At 54.1% G+C, this 17,816-nt stretch overlaps 1 protein-coding gene across 3 annotated transcripts in view; it reads right to left on the reverse strand.

Moving 5' to 3' along the window:
• Positions 1–17,816, reverse strand: part of PAX7 (paired box 7) — a 99,309-nt gene that overhangs the window by 28,979 nt on the left and 52,514 nt on the right. For 2 of the 3 annotated variants that reach the window (XM_029229659.1, XM_029229660.1), the window contains exons 5-7: positions 16,526–16,725; positions 9,097–9,262; positions 7,741–7,943 (exon numbers count right to left, since the gene is read on the reverse strand). In XM_029229659.1, the coding sequence (XP_029085492.1) occupies positions 7,741–7,943; positions 9,097–9,262; positions 16,526–16,725 (569 nt within the window). Of the gene's footprint in view, positions 1–6,750; positions 6,783–7,489; positions 7,495–7,740; positions 7,944–9,096; positions 9,263–16,525; positions 16,726–17,816 lie in introns of all 3 variants that reach the window. The other variant, XM_029229661.1, reaches the window with a different exon arrangement.

Genomic DNA, 17,816 nt, shown 5'->3' on the forward strand with positions numbered 1-17,816 from the left:
CTAGACCCCCCAATTCCTAGCAGGGCCTGCACATAGGCATGACCCGCCTCCATCACCAGTATTCTGGAAAGTTCCTGATCCCGGTCTCGTCTTTCCGTCCACAACCCCCTCAGTCCCCTCCACCCAGGAAAAGGGGTGAGAAAGGCAGAGACATAAACACGAGACTGTTTTCACAGGAGACGAGGCTCTGCCCAGGCCTCTCCCTGTGGGCTGGAGCTGGGCCTCTGATTGATGTGAGCAGGTGGCTTTGTTTGGCCAGCCACCGGGGGGGAAATAACTCAGCTTTTCCCACTGAGGTAGGTTAACCATGGCCAAAGGCAGGGCTGGATATGAGAGCAGGGTCTTGGCAGGTCTGTCTGCCCAGGGGCTGGAAGGACTGAGGATGCCTGGGACCCCCACGGCTGATTCTCCGGGCCTGTAGCTCATCCTCGTCCCGGGGTGGGCCTGGCCGGGAGTTATGGGGAAGGGGCAATGGGGGTGTGCGGAGGCCTGATGAGGTAAGTGGACGCTCCTCACGACCTCCGGTTGGTACCCTGATCAGGGCTGTGACTCAGGCTGGCAGATGTGGCTGGTTGATGTGGGGGAGGTCTGGGAGCTGGGCTGTTACTGGTGCAGTGAAAGCCAGTCAGGGAGGGCAGATACTGCAAAAGGGCATTTGGCTTCAAGTCCAAGAAAATCTGGCCACAGGTTCTTGGTCCTTTCCACAAGCTGACCCCTGACCCCACACCATCACCAGTGGTCACCATGAGCAATGGGTAGGTGGGTGAGGTGATTCAGTTAGCTTTCCCCTAATCCTGGGAAAAACCAGCGTCACAGCCTGTCCTTCCAACTGGAGCCGGTCACTCCTTCCATCCCAGCTCATCTTTCCCTGGGACCTGAGGGCGGAGGGAGGGAGATGGCCTTTCCTGTGCTTTCTGCAGAGAGGGGTGCTACCTGCACCCTGTCACCCTCTCTTCCCAAGACTGGAAACCAACTCAGGCATTTTCCAGGTGGGAAGGAAAGGGGGAAAGAGATAGAAGAAATGAGGTGGCAGTAAAACAGAGTTGGGAGGTCAGGGCACAGACGGGGGAGGTGGGTGGAGAATTTATTAAGCACCTACTATGTGCCAGGCACTGTACTCAAATCTCCCTTAGTCCTCACAGCACCCCCTGAGAGGTAGGGATTATCACTCCCTTTTACAGAGGAGGAAAAGGAAGCCCAGAGAGGTTAGGCAAGCTGCCCCAGGGCCACACAGCAACTTAGATAGTGGCAGAACCAGAACTCCAACTCAGGGCTGCTTGTTGGCAGAGGCCAGGCCGTTTCTCTTGCCCCAGGCTTCCCAGGAGAGACTTCCCGGGAAAGGACGAGCCTGGAAGAGACCCTGAGAAGGCGAAGGGAAGGAAGCTGGAGGCAAAGGGGCCGCCGGGAAGGGAGGAAAAGGAAGGGCTGGGCGGGGCCCAGAGGCGCGCTCACTCGGCTGGGGTTAAAGCCTCATGTTCCTACAACCCGCTAAGCCGGAGAAATGAATTCTGATCCTTCCAAAACCCAACCTTGGAAAATGTGCGAGAGAAGGGTCTCCTTTCAGGGGAGCAGGAAATCCTCCACACCTCCTCCCGACGCCCCAGTAATGCCAGGATGTCCCCAATCTGCTTTGAGGAATGGAGAGATTAAGAATAATAAAAAAATTGCAATAAAATATGTGTGAAGGAGGGGGTAATTGTGGACAAACGCAGCATTCAAATTCATTTTTCAGCTCTTTTACACACCATTTCAATCTTATTTTCTGCTTGTTAATGAGATCTTGTTGCCTGGGCTAGGCAAAACCTTCCAATATCAGGACGTAATTGCACATAATTTCCTCTCCTACCAGTGATTTGCATCAGTTTTTTAAAAATTCTGGGCTATTTAACACCCCACGATCCCCCTCCCCGTCTTCTTGCCGACAAATCTCTTACGCTCTCCTCCTTCCCTGTCCCTGGTCCAGCAAGACTCATTTTAAATGCTTATTATAAACGCAGTGTCGCCAATAAAGGGAAAAAAAACACACAGAGGAAGTGAGGGGAGAAAAAGGCAAAGGGAGTTTCCAGTGGCCACCGCGCGAAGGGCCCTGGCTCAGTTCCGCAGCGTGAGAGGTTTCTCCATCTTATCCCGCTGAGGGTGATGAGAAGGTGAGGTGCGTGGGTCAGGCACGTCTGCCTTAGAATTGCATCGCCACCACTCACCTGCTCTGTGGCCTTCAGCAAGTTACTTAAGCTCTCTGAGTCTCTCTTCCCAAGTTCTGTGGGGCCAGAGTAACTTCACAGAAGCAAAGTGCTGACAGGGGATGTGGCATCCCATAGGTGATCAGCTGATGGGGTGTCTTTCCTTGCTGGATTGGCTCCCCTGGGGGCCTCAAAGGATGCCAGGAGGGCAGTGGTGGGACTCTACCATGGAGAGGCATTCTGGAGACCCCGTTCATAAAGAATTGAAAAGCCCTGAGCTTTATTCCTACTGGTCTAGGGAGGACGGGGAAGCTTGAAGGTGCAGACCATGAACCTGACCATGCCGTTAACTGCCACTGTGGCCTCAGACCTCAGTTTCCCCATATGGACCACAGGACCAATCTTACGGGGCAGATAAAAGAGAACAGCATAGTGGGCTCTGGAGCCAGACCATCTGAATCCTAGCTTTGCCACTTTCCAGAACCTACCACGGGGCCTGGCATGTGGTAGGGCTTAATTAATATTTGTTAGATGGGTGGATGGATGGATGACCCTGGACAAATCCATTTCCTCATCTGTAAACCAAGGTCACAAGGTAGCCGCCAAGACTGGCTGAGTGAAAGCTGGTATGACATTTAGCCCATTCACGGCTGGCCCACAGTAAGCGTTCATTCTACGTAAGCCGTCACTGTAACTATTATAGGAGGGAAAGGACAACGAGGCTTGGCGTACTGTGATCACGGCCGTGTGATTAACTTCACGCTTAGAGAATATCTTTCATTAATTCCACATGGGGGAAATTGTAAATATGTAAATCCCTTTACAGGTTCCTCCACGTTAAGCTCCAGAGAGGAACAAAGGGGACGATGCACAAGGGACGTCATGAAGAGGCAAGAGGAGGGGTGGTGGCAGGAGAGAAACGCCCCCTTCCCATGAAGCAGCGGCGGGAGCTGTGGGTGAGGTGACTGGAGCCCTGGGTGCGGGTCCCAGCTCAGCTGCTAACCTGACAGTGTGATCTGGGCAATTTTCTCCCCCTCTCTGGGCCTCAGTTTCCACTGCCAACTCTGATAGTCTGCATCTAAGAAAGCCTGGGGGACAAGGCAGCTCCAGCTCCGGGCTGCCCCTGGTAACACATCTGCACAGGCCCCGGAGAAGACCCCAGCACAGGGCAGCCTGCCTGTGGCCTTCAGCTCACATGGCCCTGGAAACAGCAGAACCTTGATCCTGATGCTTTGCTTGGGAGCTCTGACTGGTCAGTGTTGCGGCTATGAATGGCCCCCGTGGCCTGTCTCCCCCATTACATCGGGAACTCTCCAAGACAGGGCTGTGCTTCCACCATCAGACTGGGGCGTCTAAGGACAAGGGGTTTCCTGAGGACAGAGTCGTGTCCCTCCTCTCAGACTGAGAGCTCCTCAGGTTGGGGGCTGTGTCTCCCCCATCAGACCGGGGAATCTCTAAGGACCTGAGTGTCCCCTTTCTATCTCTGCCCACCGCCCTTAAAATTGTGCCCTGCTCGTGATTCCTACACGTGGGCTGGTGTGAACTGATCCACCTGCAGGAATCAGATCACTCGAAGTGATGTCACAAAAGGGTCCTTTTGTCCTAAGCTGTCCTGAGCTGGTTTTCTAAGAGTTGTTTCCAAGCAAAGCCAGGGCCGTCCACCTGCTGAGTCCCTAATCCTACCAGGCTGGGTTCTGGGGGTGGGTGAGGGCCTAGGCCCCGAGGGAACCAAGCCTCAAGGTCATCTAAGCCTCTCATACGACTCAGCTCTGCCTGTTGGCCCCTAACCTGAGTTAGGCCTCAGTGCTGTCATCCATGACATGGGCTGAAGGAGCTTTCCCTTCCACTGAGGAGGAGGGACTGGCTTCCGAGATGATTTCTCCTCGCCGCCAGCCAGTCTCTCAAAAAGAGAGCGTATGTGGGCGTTTCTGAGAGGCAGGAGGGCAGTGTGAGTGGGTAAAATCTCAGGTTCTGGAAACGAAGGGTGAACCCAGGGTTTGACGCTCAAGTAGATTAGTATATAGGAAACACTGAGAACAGGGTCAGAACATCACAGAGGCTCAGAAAGGTTAGCTGTCCTCATCCACGTTGTTATTAAACATGTTGCATGCCTTGCTGTTTTATTATGTTTATTGTCTGTCTGTCCTGTTACACTGCCAGCTCCACTAGAGCAGGGACCTTCATCCCTGTGTTCACTGATTTATCCCAAGTGCCGAGAACAGAGCTTGGCCCATAGCCGGCACTCCATAACTGTGTGTTATATTAGAGCCAGAGGACAGGCCCAGAGCTTAGATGAGTAAATGGCTTTTCTGTGAGATTCTGCTGGGCAGACTCTCCGTGGAGGCTCTGAGGCTTGGAAGCACCCACTTCCCAGGCTGGGTCTGAGGCCAGGACCCGGGTCAACAAGCGGGGAGGAGGCAGGTCCTCTCCAGGCAGCGGCAAGCCGGTCGGTGAGACAAGCAGGTGCTCAGCAGAGCCCCAGCTGGGTCCCCGACTGCATGCCCTTGGGCTTCTCTAAGAACAAGGGCCGAGGCTATCTGGGCGACCGTGGACCTGCCATCCTGGATGAGGGAGGGTATGCTGGCCCCGCAGCCCAAGTGGGGCCCATCCTCCCCCTGTTGCCCAGGTGAGCTATGGAGAAACCCCTCCTGCTGGGAAGACAGACATGGTAATGAACCTCTCTTGGTGGAGAACCCGCACGACCCCCAAGACCACAGAGATTGCTGACCATGTGTAACTGGCCTGTCAGATGGGGGAGGGAGTACAGGGAAATGCCAGGGACTTCTGTATAAGACCCTAAACACCCCCTCGCTGCCCCCTTCCTTCAGGAAGTGTTTGTAGCCTAACGCGGAGGTTCACACACGCAGAAGCACACACAGCCTGGCCCTGCCCTCACGTCCATCTTGCTGCCCCGCACGCAGCCCTCTCCCTGCCCTCTAGCAGCTGTTCACCTCCTGGTCCCCTCGGCCCCTGTCAGATCCTCCATCTGTCTTCACACCTTTGGTGGGAACCTCCCGATGGGTCTCTGAAGTTCACGCAATCCGTCACGCCCCGCACAGCCCCTCTGCCCTGAGGAATGGGGCGGAAGCCTTGAGGGTCTCTCAGAGGAGGGGTGAGGGTCCAGCTCAAGTGGGCAGAAGGTCGGGTTTGGTCTGGCTGCTCACCTTAGCGGGTCAGGCTCTCTCCCTTCTTCTGCTTCCCTCCCTGAGGTTCAATTCTGGGCTCAGACAGTGCGTGGAACATCTTCTCTTTAATACCATTGCTGAACCATATGCTCCAGAGGCCAGGGGCCCCTTAATTTGCTAGTTTCTCCTCTGTCTTGTGACAGAAGTGCTGCTCTGGGGATAAACCTCAGCCCACATGGAGATGGGTGTACATGGAAGAGCCGTGGTCAGGGAGCCAGATGCCCCCGACTCTCAGGCCTGGCCCAGCCGACGTGTCCTAGCCCTCCACCTGTAAAGTGAGCTGGAGGGCCCACCTGATCTCAACACCCCTCTTCAGATTTTCTCCAATATGTTTTGTACCATAAGGCCAGGCCTGGACCACATTCTCGAGTGTGGACACTGTGGGTCTCTGCAGCCATCCTTACCCAGCCAGCTCTGGATCCTGTCATGTCTAAACCTGGCTCTGGAAGGTTAGCTTGGCCAGTTAGTCCTCGGCACTAATGAGATGGAGCTGGTGGCCTTGAACCCCAAAGAGGCCAATTAGGTTCTACTGGAAAAACATTCTGGTCTACAGGCTGCATCACCCTCCCAATGTGGGGCCCATGAGGACCTGCTGCTTCACCCCTGGGAGCTCTCCCTTCAGCTGCTTGGGCTCACCGGGCATTCAGCTTTGCACTGGACCTGGCCTAAGTGCTTTACCTAGGTCATCTCATTCAATCCTCAGCAACCCTATGAGGTAGGGGCTAACATCACCCCATTTCACGGATGAGAAAACTGGGGTGTAGAGAGGGAAAGGGATCTTACCCATAAGCAAATGATGGAACTGAAATACAATTAGTCCTCAACGACACACATTAATTGAGGCAAATAGGAATGACCCCCAAACATGCAGAAATTGAACATTTGGGGGAATATTTAGACCAACGGTAGCCAGTTTTTTCTATAAGGGCCAGTAATGTTTTAGGCTTTACAGGCCACGTGACCTCTTTTGAAACTATTCAACTCTGCTGTTGTAGCACAAAGGCAGCCATAAATAAATACGTAATGAACGGACATGGCTGTGTTCCAATAAAACTTTACTTACAAAAACAGGTAGCTGGGTGGAAGTGGCCTGGGGGCATGTTGCTGACCTTCTCTTTGGTCTTTGTCTTTAGGTAACACATTTCTCGTACTAACTATACTGTCCTGGCAATGGCGGGGGTGGTGGGGGTGGGTGCGGGGCGGGGGTGAGAGAGCTAATGTTTATTTGGCCCCTATTCTGTGCCAGGCTCTGTGCTAAGTGCTTTGACCTGTTGGCACATTGAATGCAGGGAACACCCCTCCTAGGAGGTTAGCAGCTCTCTGTTTAATTACTCTTTTGTTTAATGGGGGATAAACGAAGGCTCGAAGATGCTTACTAGCCTAACACCCTGAGCAGTGGAGCTGGGATTTAAACCCCCTCCAAGCCTCACCTTTTCTACCACGTTACAGCTGTTCAGATAAGTTTGCACCCCATGTGTTCTCACCACAGACATGACAGAGGTGTCTCAGAAAATGGGAGGCAAGGTAAAATGAGACTTGGATTCAATTCTTTCCCCCACAGATATTTGAGAGCCTGTTATAGCGACAAAAATGAGCTCAGCAGTTCTTCCAATTCACTAGGATTTCGAGCATCACTGAGTCCTGTTCCCCAAGCCCACCAATAACCACATCAGCCTCAGCCTTGTCTTTCTGGCTTCATCTAAAGATGGTCCCGCCACTTCTAATAGCACCATCAGGCAATGAGTGACTTAACCAGCAACCAACCACATGTGAGTAAACAGAGTTCCAAGACCCAATGAGAGTAGAATTCCCGGGCTAGAACCATCCCTCCCCTCCCCACCCATTGCCACAGTTCTCTCCACCAGGAGTACTTGGTCCTTCCTTTCACTCACTGGTCACTCCTAGTGACCAAGGTGGGAGATGGAGCCCAGGATGGAATCCAGGAAAGACTCCCGATTCTAGAACAAAGCCCCAACCAGTCAGCATCCCATAGGAGATGGTGCAAGGCTTCCATCAACGCGCTGAAAATGCCTGACTTTTATGGACTGAACAGCCATGAGGGGGGTGATGGGCCAGTTTAATAAGCTCTGGGTGGTGAGAAATATGGAAACCTGTGATGGAAACCTTTTCTCTGCATCTGCCCGCTGGGTCACCCAGGTCTGTGGCTTGAAGATGATAAACCCAGGGTGAAGGGTCACAGAATAGTGACAAGTGAAGGTGGAAGGCACATCCCCGCCTCCCACTTAAACTCTCTCAAGGTGTCCAACAGCCATTCTTCCCCAAGGGAGAGTCAGCCTGTGTCCCCCAGAGCCCTCGCTGGCTGGACTGGCGATCATCTGGTGATGGGACCTTGGGCGGGGGGCGGGGACACCTACCTGAGGAGACAGGCCATTGCTGACAGGGTTCATGTGGTTGGAGGGCGCTGCCGGGTTCATGAAGCTCTCGGAGTAGCTGGTGAAGCTGTGGCGAGCTCCGTAAGCAGAGCTGGTGTCCGCGGCTGCAGCGGCCGCAGCCAGGCCCCCCTGGTGCATGGTGGACGGCGGGAGGGGCTGGGGCCGGTGCACGGTGCTGCCCCCGTCTGTGGAGAGACCCAGGAGAGGGCCTGAGCAAGTGGCCTCACCCCAGAGGGCGAGGGAGGGCAAGTACTTCCTGTTTGGAAGGGAAGACCTGAGCCACCTCCTTCTCCCAGCCTCTGTCCGTCGGATGGAGCGGGGAGGGGACCACCTTCTCTTGCTACTTGGGATGGGACAACTGGCTTCTGGGCAGGACACTACGGACTGGCAAGTCTTGACTGACCGCCAATCAACATTCCAGACAACCTCTAGGCACCTACTATGTGCTGGCCTTGTTCTCAGTGGTTGGCACATAGTAGGTGCTCAATAAACATTATCTGAACTGAAAGTCAGATCTCCTTGAGGACTGTGTCAATCTGCCCAGGCCTGTCCCGACAGCACTTTATGAGTGCCGACCACTCACCAGGTGCTTTTACAAATAGTGTCTAAGGGTATGACGCAATAGTGATTCCCATTTTACAGATGAAGAAACTAAGGCTCAGTGGGCTCAGGGCCCTTGTGCAAGGTGACAAGGCTAGTGAGTGGGGGGTCAGAGTTTGATCTGCCATTCTGTTCCTAGCTGCTGGGCTGCTCTTCCTCTCTGTCCCAGCCCCTCCACGTAGCCTTCCGGCAGTTGGGACCATCACCATTGGCCACAGTTCAACTTCTCATCAAAAATCACAGGGAGGCCTCTCCTCAGCTTCTAGAACTCTAGCCTGCCAGTCCTTTACGAGGAGGCCACGGGGCTCCATGAGGCAGAAGTCAAGTAGCAGGATTCTTAATGTGCGCTGGGGGCGGAGGGTGGGAAGGGGAGGGCAGACTGGGGGCCAGGAGCCAGGGAGGGAGGGGAGTTACTCTTCTCTGCCCACCATCATCTCTTCTGCATTTTAATAAGACCCAGGAGATGCATGTGACTTTACAGTTTGAGAAGCTCTGTTCTGAACAGGTGCATGGAGGCGACCTTGTTTATCTCCACCTGGATGCACAGCCTAGTAGTTCAAGGGCAGGACCCCATCTCTTTTGTCTTAATAGTCTGTCCCCATGAAAGCAGCCAGACAGCCATTAAAGAGAAACCAAACACCCTCTTATTCTTTCTTTGTTAAGGAAGGAAGGAGTGGGTGGGGGTGGAGGGGAATGAAAAGGTGTGGCTGAGATGCCAGGATGGGGCTGAGCACTCACCTTGGGAGATGGTGGTGGTGGGGTAGGTGGAGTCTGGCAGCTGGTAGGGGGGCAGCGTGGGCATGCCGGTGGGCGGGAAGCCGCCTGGCAGAAGGTGGTTGAATGCTGCCAGCTGGTTGGCTCCTGCCTGTTTACGCCAGCGGGCACGGCGGTTACTGAACCAGACCTGGGGGATGGAGAGCGGAGCATGGAGAGCCCTCAGCTTGGCTCCTGGCAGGGAGCTGAGGCACGGCTATACCCTCCATCCAGCCAGCATCCTCTTCCGTGGGAGGAGATCCTCACCTCCCTGCAACTCGGAACAGTTTGCAGAGTGATTTCATAGGTACAATCCCATTCTGTCCTCCCGACCGCCCAATGAGGAGGTCATTATCATGATCCCCATTTTACAGATGAGCAAACTGAGACCCAGAGAGAGTGGGGGACTTGTCCACGTGACAGGGTGGGTCGGAGAGGCACAGCCGGGTCTGAGTGACTCTCAGTCCAGTGCTCTTTCCCTGCAGCTGCTCCCGCCCTCAAAGATGTGTGACCACCCTTGTTCATGCACATGCTCACTCCTCACCTCCTCCAGGAAGCCCCCAAGGAGGAGGCCGCATATCCAGAACCCACCTGAATTGAGACCCACCTGCCACACTCAGATGTGAAAGCTAGTTCTTTGTCCGGAGCCTGAGGCCCTGCTTGGCTTTCGCTGCATGGGCCCCCTTGATTAGGAAAGCCCACCTTCCACAGACACAGGGATTGATTAAGCACCAGTGGGGAGATAACCTAACATCTTTTTTTTTTTTTTGCGGTCCGCGGGCCTCTCACTGTTGTGGCCTGTTGCGGAGCACAGGCTCCGGACGCGCAGGCTCAGCGGCCATGGCTCGCGGGCCCAGCCACTCTGCGGCATGTGGGATCTTCCCGGACCGGGGCACGAACCCGTCCCCTGCATCGGCAGGCGGACTCTCAACCACTGCGCCACCAGGGAAGCCCAATCTAACATCTTTGGGTCTCCCTTTCCTCCAAGACCTGTGCTAGCTCTTCGTACGTCTGTCCATACATAGACCCATGAGGCCTGCCCTTCTAGTCCCATTTACAGAAGGGGAAACTGAGGCTCAAAGAGGTCAAATCACTTGCCCAAGGCCACACCGCTAGTCTGTAATAGATGTGAGGTTCAAACTTCAATCAGTCTGACTTCCTAGAACCTTCGTGTCTGGATTTGCAGCAAATTCCCTGGGACAAGCCAGAGAAATATTAATACAAGAATGAGTATGCAAAATGGGGCTGCTGTGAGAGAATGCTTCTCCACCTCTGGACTTTGCACACGATGTTCCTTCCAACCTAAACACTCTTCCAGGGCTGGCTCCTTGGCCTGCAGGGCTCAGCAGAAATGCCTCCCCCCTGCTCCAATGAGGAATCCCTGCCTCAAAAGTAAGTCCAGGCAGGTCCCCATCCCCTTCTATCAGGAGGCCTCCAGCTGTGAGCTGCCTCATACAAACAATTATTGTCTTTATCTGTTTCTTTGTTTCCCCTTCAGGCCCTAAGCCTCACAGGCAGAAGCCAAGAATTCCTGGCCCATGGCTCACAGCTCTATAGGAATACTTGTTGAATGAATGAATGAATGAACGAACAAACAAATGAACAGTGGAAGGCAGAGATGGCTCTGGTGTGCCTTTGCTGGTGTTTGGCCACAAGGCTCAGTGGGGGAGTCCCCCCGCTGGTGGGTGAAGACACGGATCCCCTGGCATGGATCACTTAAGACACCCAAACCTCTGGACGATGTCTGCTGACCTGAGGGCGGTCTCAGCAGGGACGGAGGGGTGTTTATGGCCCCTGGTATCGGCTGTCCTTTCTCCGAGGGGAGAAACGGTGTTCAGCTTACCAAGCTGGATGAACAGGGCAGCTGGCTCTTACCCGTTAAGGATTCACAGAAAAAGGAGATGTGGCAGCGAAATCAAGATCAAAAACTGGCTCCCAAATAAAATGAAGGTCCTGGCTTTTCCCCACCTCCCCAAGGCAGCGAGGGCTTCCCCACGGGCGTCCTGGGCGGGATGGATGCCTGCCAGTCCGACTGAGGCAGTGTTACCTGCTCCCTGCTTCAGACGGAGGGTGTGGGGAACGGCTTTGTTTTAAATTAGCATTTCCCAAAGGGTGGGGCTCCTACACTCCGAGGTGGAGAGACATCTCCAAAGGCAAGCGACACAGATGATAAATAACCCTGAACCACTCCCATCTCTTCTGGGCCTGGGGCGTGTGGAAGAGACAGTCTCAGCTTGGCACTCAGCATCCTTCGGGCCTTCCTAACACTTGCCAGTCTCCCTGTTTAAAGCACAGGGAGGACGCCCTGGCAGGTGATGTATTCCGGCAGGACTTTCCCATGCTGTCTTGTTTTCCCTTGTGTGAGTGTTTCCAGTTGCCTTCCTTTTTATGAGAGTGACATGCATGTTTATTTTAAAATACACTGATTTGGGGCTTCCCTGGTGGCGCAGTGGTTGAGAGTCCACCTGCCGATGCAGGGGACACGGGTTCGTGCCCCGGCCCGGGAAGATCCCACATGCCGCGAAGCGGCTGGGCCCGTGAGCCATGGCCGCTGAGCCTGCGCGTCCGGAGCCTGTGCTCCGCAACGGGAGAGGCCACAACAGTGAGAGGCCCGCAGACCGCAAAAAAAAACCCCACTAATTTTATTTTAAAAAGTAAATGACAATACAGATAATATGCAAATGTGGCCAAAATCCTGAAGATGGTCAGAGAAAGACTTTAGTTTGGGACACCGTGCTCTAGGTTTGCTGCATGCAGCTGTTTCTTCGGCATGGGTCATCTGTTCCTCAAAGAGGACTCGACCAAGTTGGAAGCGTTCTCGCCCTTTCCCTTCCTTTCCCTCCTCCTTCCCGCCCTCCTTACTTCCCTCCTTCCCATCTCAAACTGTTCCTGGGACTCTACTCTGTGTCAAGCAGGACAGTAAGTATAGAAGGTGAGCAGGACACAGTCCCTGCCCTCAAGCTGCCCTTGGCCTGGGCACACGACAGCTGCTCTCTGGTGCAGTCAGCTCAGATGAGGTGGCATGCAAGGTGCTATAAGGAGGTCTGAGGAGGGGTTTCCAACTCCTCTCAGCATCCAGGAGGACTTCCTGGAGGAGAGGACACGTCTTTTGCTTTTTTTTCCTCTCCTCGCTTCTTCCTCACTGTCCTGTCTCCCCAGGGCTGCCCCCACCACAGCAGGCGCCTTCGTCCTCACAAAATGTGCCATGATGGTTAAGAGCAGGGACTCTGGAGCCCAACTGCCTGGCTTTGAATCCTGCCTCTGACTCCTAGCTAAGATGGGCAAACTCCGTTATTCCTCTGGGCCTCACTTTCTTTGTTGCTAATAACCACCTACCTTCTTGGTGGTTCTGGACCTCAAAGGAGTTAACACAGGCAAAATGTTTACTTAGAACAGCATCTACAACTCTTATTCTGCTGGAAAGCCTCCGATGGCTGAGCTGGAAAGGCTCTTAGCCAGTATGTACTTCAAGCTTCCTATTTACGTATGGGGAAATGGAGGCTCCAGGAGGGACAGTGGTGGCCCCAGTGTCCCACCCAGAATCCCTGCTCAGGGTTGAGTTCTTTAAAAGTAGAGGCTGGATTTCATTACTTACTTTTGGTCCTTCCCTCAACACCTAGCCCTGGTAGCAGGACACTGTAGGAAGCATCAGTTTACCGAGTTGAACGTTTCACCTGGCCCTTCTTTCAGTGTAGCACCGAGGAAAAGAACACGACGGACAGACCTGGGCTCGGGTCCCAGGACAGTCACTTACTACGTGTGTCTTTAGGAAGTTGCTTCTCTTAGTGAAATCTCAGGTTTCTCACCTACGAAATGGAGAGACTAATCGTCCCTGCCTCCTAGGATTACAGTGGGAATGATGAAGATTATGTAGGTAGGGTGCCGAGCATCGCGCCTGGCGCATAGAAATGCCTCATAAATGTCATCTACTGTAATGAAAAGGTTTGGCATAAGTTATTACTTAGCCAGTCCCTCTAGTGCCTCCAAAATGCAATTCTGTTCAGAATGTGCCCAGCCCACCCCCAGGCAAATAGCAGGGTTCTGATTTGGGGCCATATGTAAAGAGGTGCACACAGCCTTGGTCTCTTGGTGCTGGTCATCTGAAGGGTGAGATGTTTTCATAGGCAGTTGTAGGAGACACCTGGGGTGGCCTCGGGACCTATCAGACCTGCAGCCTCTGTTTCTAGAAGAAACACACAGGCTCAGGGATCTTGGAGCTCAGGACGAAACAGATTTGTTTACCTGCAAGGAAGATGTATGCAAAGGTTGGCTTCGGGACCCCAGTTGTTTAGAAATGAAGATTCTTCCAGAGAAAGGAGTCATTGGTCCCTAGGCATGCGTCCTCCTGCCTCACGCCCCCTTCCTACCCTTCATGGTGGTTGGGCTTTCTGCGGGCTGAGATGGGGCGTCTCCACCAGCCATCGGGGGTACCATATAACACCATATAATGCCCTGCGGGCTTCACAAGGAGGCTCCCGACCCTCTGCTGGGGAGAGGGCTGGAAGGGAGGCAGAGGGGGTGACACACTTGACTGATAGAACCCCGCCTGACATATATTTACCTGCTTCCTTGCTTACTTGGACATCAGCCCCATGACAGCAGGGATTTCTTGTCTGCTGAATCCCCTGCGCTTAGAACAGTGTCTGGCACATAGTAGGTACCCAATATGACTGCCAGATGAATGAACCTGGAGTTTCAAGGGTGGCCAGAATTGGAACCACTAAGAATAGGTGGAGTTTAGTAATAATGGCCCCTACTCAGGGCACTTCTGTGTGCCAAGCACTTCCTGACTCTGTGTCTGTGTGTTTACGTGCAATCATTTAATCCTCAGAACAAAGTGGACCCTATTTTTGTCATCTCCATTTTGCAGATGAGGGAACTGAGGACCAGGGGAGTAAGTGATGGAGCTGGAATTCACACATGGGCGTCTGGCTCCGAGACCACTCTGAACCACTCCACTATCCCGTCTCCCGGCACCATTGAAATGTGATGGCATAGGACTGCAAAATCCCCGAATCATACTCTTAGAATCAAACGCCAAGACCTTAAAAGTATACAGCCCTAAAATCAAAGCAGTGCTCAGAGGGTTTCAAGGTCCCTGCTCCCTTGTCCACAGCAGGAACCCTCTCACCAGGGTCTCCGATCCACTGGACATTGCACTTTTCCTTGAACACTTCCGGTTACAGGAATCTCATCACTTCACAAGACAGCTCTGATAGTCAATAAGTTAGGATCCTAGAACTTTAAGGAGGCTTAGTGCTCATTTAGCTTGATCCCTTTATTTATAGATGGGAGACTAAGTCTCAGGAAAGGAAGCTGACCTGTTGAAGGTGACACAGCTGATCAGAGGCAGAAACCGATGGGAACCCGGCCTGTGGCTCCCAATCTTGTGTTTTTGTCCCTGCAGACCTTTATATGGGATTTAGGACATTGTCCTATCGGCCCTGGTCTCCCCACCACTCCGAGGGGCCTCTCAGAGCAGCCGTGTCCTCCAAGCCTTCTCTTCTCTGGGACAAATATTCTGTTATTCCTGTCTTGATTTTGGGGTCCGCCTTTATTCATTTTTTAAAAACTCAACATGTATTGATCCCTCCTCGGCTGGGATCAGGCCAAGTTCTCAGGCTAAGGGTTGTGGGGAGACCCCGCCCCGCCCTGGGGAGCTCAGAGCCTGAGGGAGGAGACCCCGCCCCACCCCGGGGGAGCTCAGAGTCTGAGGGGGGAGGTGGAGGACGGCGGTCTTGGTCCCCTCACTGTGAGTTTGCCTGAGCTCTGGCTGCCCACCCTGTTCCCAGGCCCCCCTCCATCCTTGGACCTTGAGTGACACCTGTTTCTGAGTCCCCTGGGCCAATAAAAGCACTGCCCTGACAGCCAAGAAATTTTACAAGGAGCAGTCAGGCTTCCAGGTGGTGGGAAGCAGCCGTGGCCACCAGACGTGGGAATGAGAAAGCACCCAGGAATGTGCCCAGAACAGCTGCAGGGGGATCAGAGGCGGGGGAGGGAGGCTGGGGGCTGGGGGGCAGGCTCGGGTATCACCCCGGAGAGGAGGGGAAGGGATGAGATGAGCTGGCTGCTGCCGCCTGCCCCCTTCCCCTCAGGATCTCCCTCAGGGGCAGCCAAGGGTCCCCCACTCCAGGATGGGGGTGGGGAGGGCAGAGGGAGGTACGCGGGTCCCCGCATTGCTTAAATGCCAGTTTGCTTCTAGAACTTTATTGCTTTTCAAATCCCAGGCTCTGAGTCCATTTCTTCCTTCTGAATGGCTAGAACCTGGGCTTGGCATCCATCAGGCTTGAGTTCCAGGCCCAGCTCAGCCTCTGCTGAGCTCTGTATCCCCCCCATGTCGCTTCTCTGAGCCTCAGCTTCTGTGCCTGCGGCTTGGGGAGTGGCCATCCCGGCCTGAGAAGGCAGTCTGCGCTTCCACCAGGTCACGTGGGAGGAGCCCCCAGCACTGCAGCTGGCATAAGGTAGGTGCCCAACCAAGGCTGGTCCCCCTTGGATAAGATAGAAGCGCCCCCAGTGAACAGCTGGGGGCGGGACCTCTGTAGACCCGCCTCCCCCATTCACAGAGAAGACAGGCCAAGAATGGGCCCCCGCAGGAGCTGTTCATCAGGCCCCTCTCCTCCTCTGCGCCCTCCCCGACCCACCCAGCCTGAGCCCATCCCGGACGGGCCCCTAGAGACTCTGACTTAGAGAACTGTAGACCTCGTGGAATCCGAGAGCTCAGCTTGGGGAGTGGAGGCAAGTCCCCCCGCCCCACTGCAGGCCTTGAACCCCAGACAGACTCTGCCCTTTCCGTGCCCTCCCTTCCCCTAGGCCCACTGATTAGGAGCCACGCACTTTGAGGGTGTAGAGGGCGTGTTCTAGGCCTGCCCACCCTCCCCCGCATGCTTCTAACTCACCAGGAACATGCTCCCAGTCGGCTTGCATGCTTCCCATGACAGGAAACTCATTACCCATCTTAGGAAGCTACGTCTCTTCTGGAATTTGTGTCCTGATTACTTCCTCCCCTCCTCAGAGATTTGGAGACTCTTCTACTCCCTGAGCTCCCTCTCTTGTGACTGAACCAATGTCCTTCCTTCCTCCCTTCCTCACCCTTTTCTCCTCTCCCTCCATCCCTCCTTCCCCCCTTCCCCGCCCCCCCACGAAGTTCTTGTCGGCAATCCAAGTCCTCACTGCCACTCCTGGCTTCCCTGGGACTGCCTAGGGATTAGTTCATCAGTCAACATTCGCTGCCCATTTACTCTGTACCAAGCGCCAGGGCAATACTTGCCTACACGGTTCCTGGATCACTTGCTGCAGAACCTCCAGCCCCACCCTGGGGGGTGCCCACTTAACCCTCTGACCCCGGCCACTCCCACCTTCCCAATCCTGGTCTCCGGATGATGCCCACAGCGCAAAGCCCCAGGCGCCCCCTCACCTGCACTCGTGCCTCAGTCAGCTTGGTCCTCTGTGCCAGCTCCTCCCGGGTGTAGATGTCCGGGTAGTGAGTCCTCTCGAAGGCCTTCTCCAGCTCTTCCAGCTGCTCGGCTGTGAACGTGGTCCGGCTGCGGCGCTGCTTACGTTTCAGAGGGAGGTCAGGTTCTGACTCCACGTCCGAGCCCTCATCCAGACGGTTGCCTACAGCCAGGTGAGAGGGAGGAAGAGGGTGGGGGCCCGGTGAGATGGAGGGGTGCTTTGTGCAAACCTGCAGGCCACCCTGGCACTGAGCCTCAGATCCCTCCTGAGCACAGGAAGGATGTTCCCCCCGGTACTGTTTATCAGCGTGAAGGCTGGGAAGCAACCTCTCTGCCCAACCTTAGGGGATTGGCTAAATACCTTATGGCCCAGCCATTCCTTTAAAAAAAAATAACCCCTGTAGTTGGGCATTTAGGTTATTTCTACTGACACGGAAGGATGTCCATGACATAGCACTCAGGGGATGGTTTCATGATGAAACACACTTGTCAAAATTCCTAGAACTATATTCTCCAAAAGGGGGAGAATTTTACTGAATATTCACTGCACCTCAATAAACCTGACTTTAAGAAGAAGGCAAGGGGGTTTCCCTGGTGGCGCAGTGGTTGAGAGTCCGCCTGCCGATGCAGGGGACACGGGGTCGTGCCCCGGTCCGGGAAGATCCCACATGCCGTGGAGCGGCTGGGCCCATGAGCCATGGCCGCTGAGCCTGCGCGTCCGGAGCCTGTGCTCCGCAACGGGAGAGGCCACAACAGTGAGAGGCCCGCGTACCGCAAAAAAAAAAAAAAAGAAGGCGGAAAGTTACAACCAGTGTGTAGAGATCAATCCCACTTTTGGAAAAAGCGTGCATAATACATTATAGAACACTACACTCAAAAGACCAACAAATGTTAACCTTCAGGGTGACAGAATTTTTGTTTTCTTTTTAAAACTTATTTATAGTTTAGTATTTCTTAAATGATGATCATTTAAACAATGACACTATTGCATTTTTGGAAAATATTGCAAAAACTAACGAAAGGAAGAAGCAGGAAGAAAGGAAAGGTTGGAGGAAGGGAACAAATGCTTGTGCCCAGGGCTGGCAGTCAGGAAGCCTAGATTCCAGGCTTGGTTCTCCCCCAGATGCCCTGAACTGTGACCCTAGGAAGGCTACCTTCCCTCCTTGGGTCTCAGTTTCCCCATTTATAGTATGAAGCGTTTGGACTACGTGACTTCCACACCCAGGCCCTTCCTGGGATGTTCCAGGATCACTG

Source organism: Monodon monoceros, unplaced genomic scaffold (assembly GCF_005190385.1).
Source record: "Monodon monoceros isolate NGI ecotype Baffin Bay Population unplaced genomic scaffold, NGI_Narwhal_1 Super_Scaffold_18, whole genome shotgun sequence".
Taxonomy (NCBI): domain Eukaryota; kingdom Metazoa; phylum Chordata; class Mammalia; order Artiodactyla; family Monodontidae; genus Monodon; species Monodon monoceros.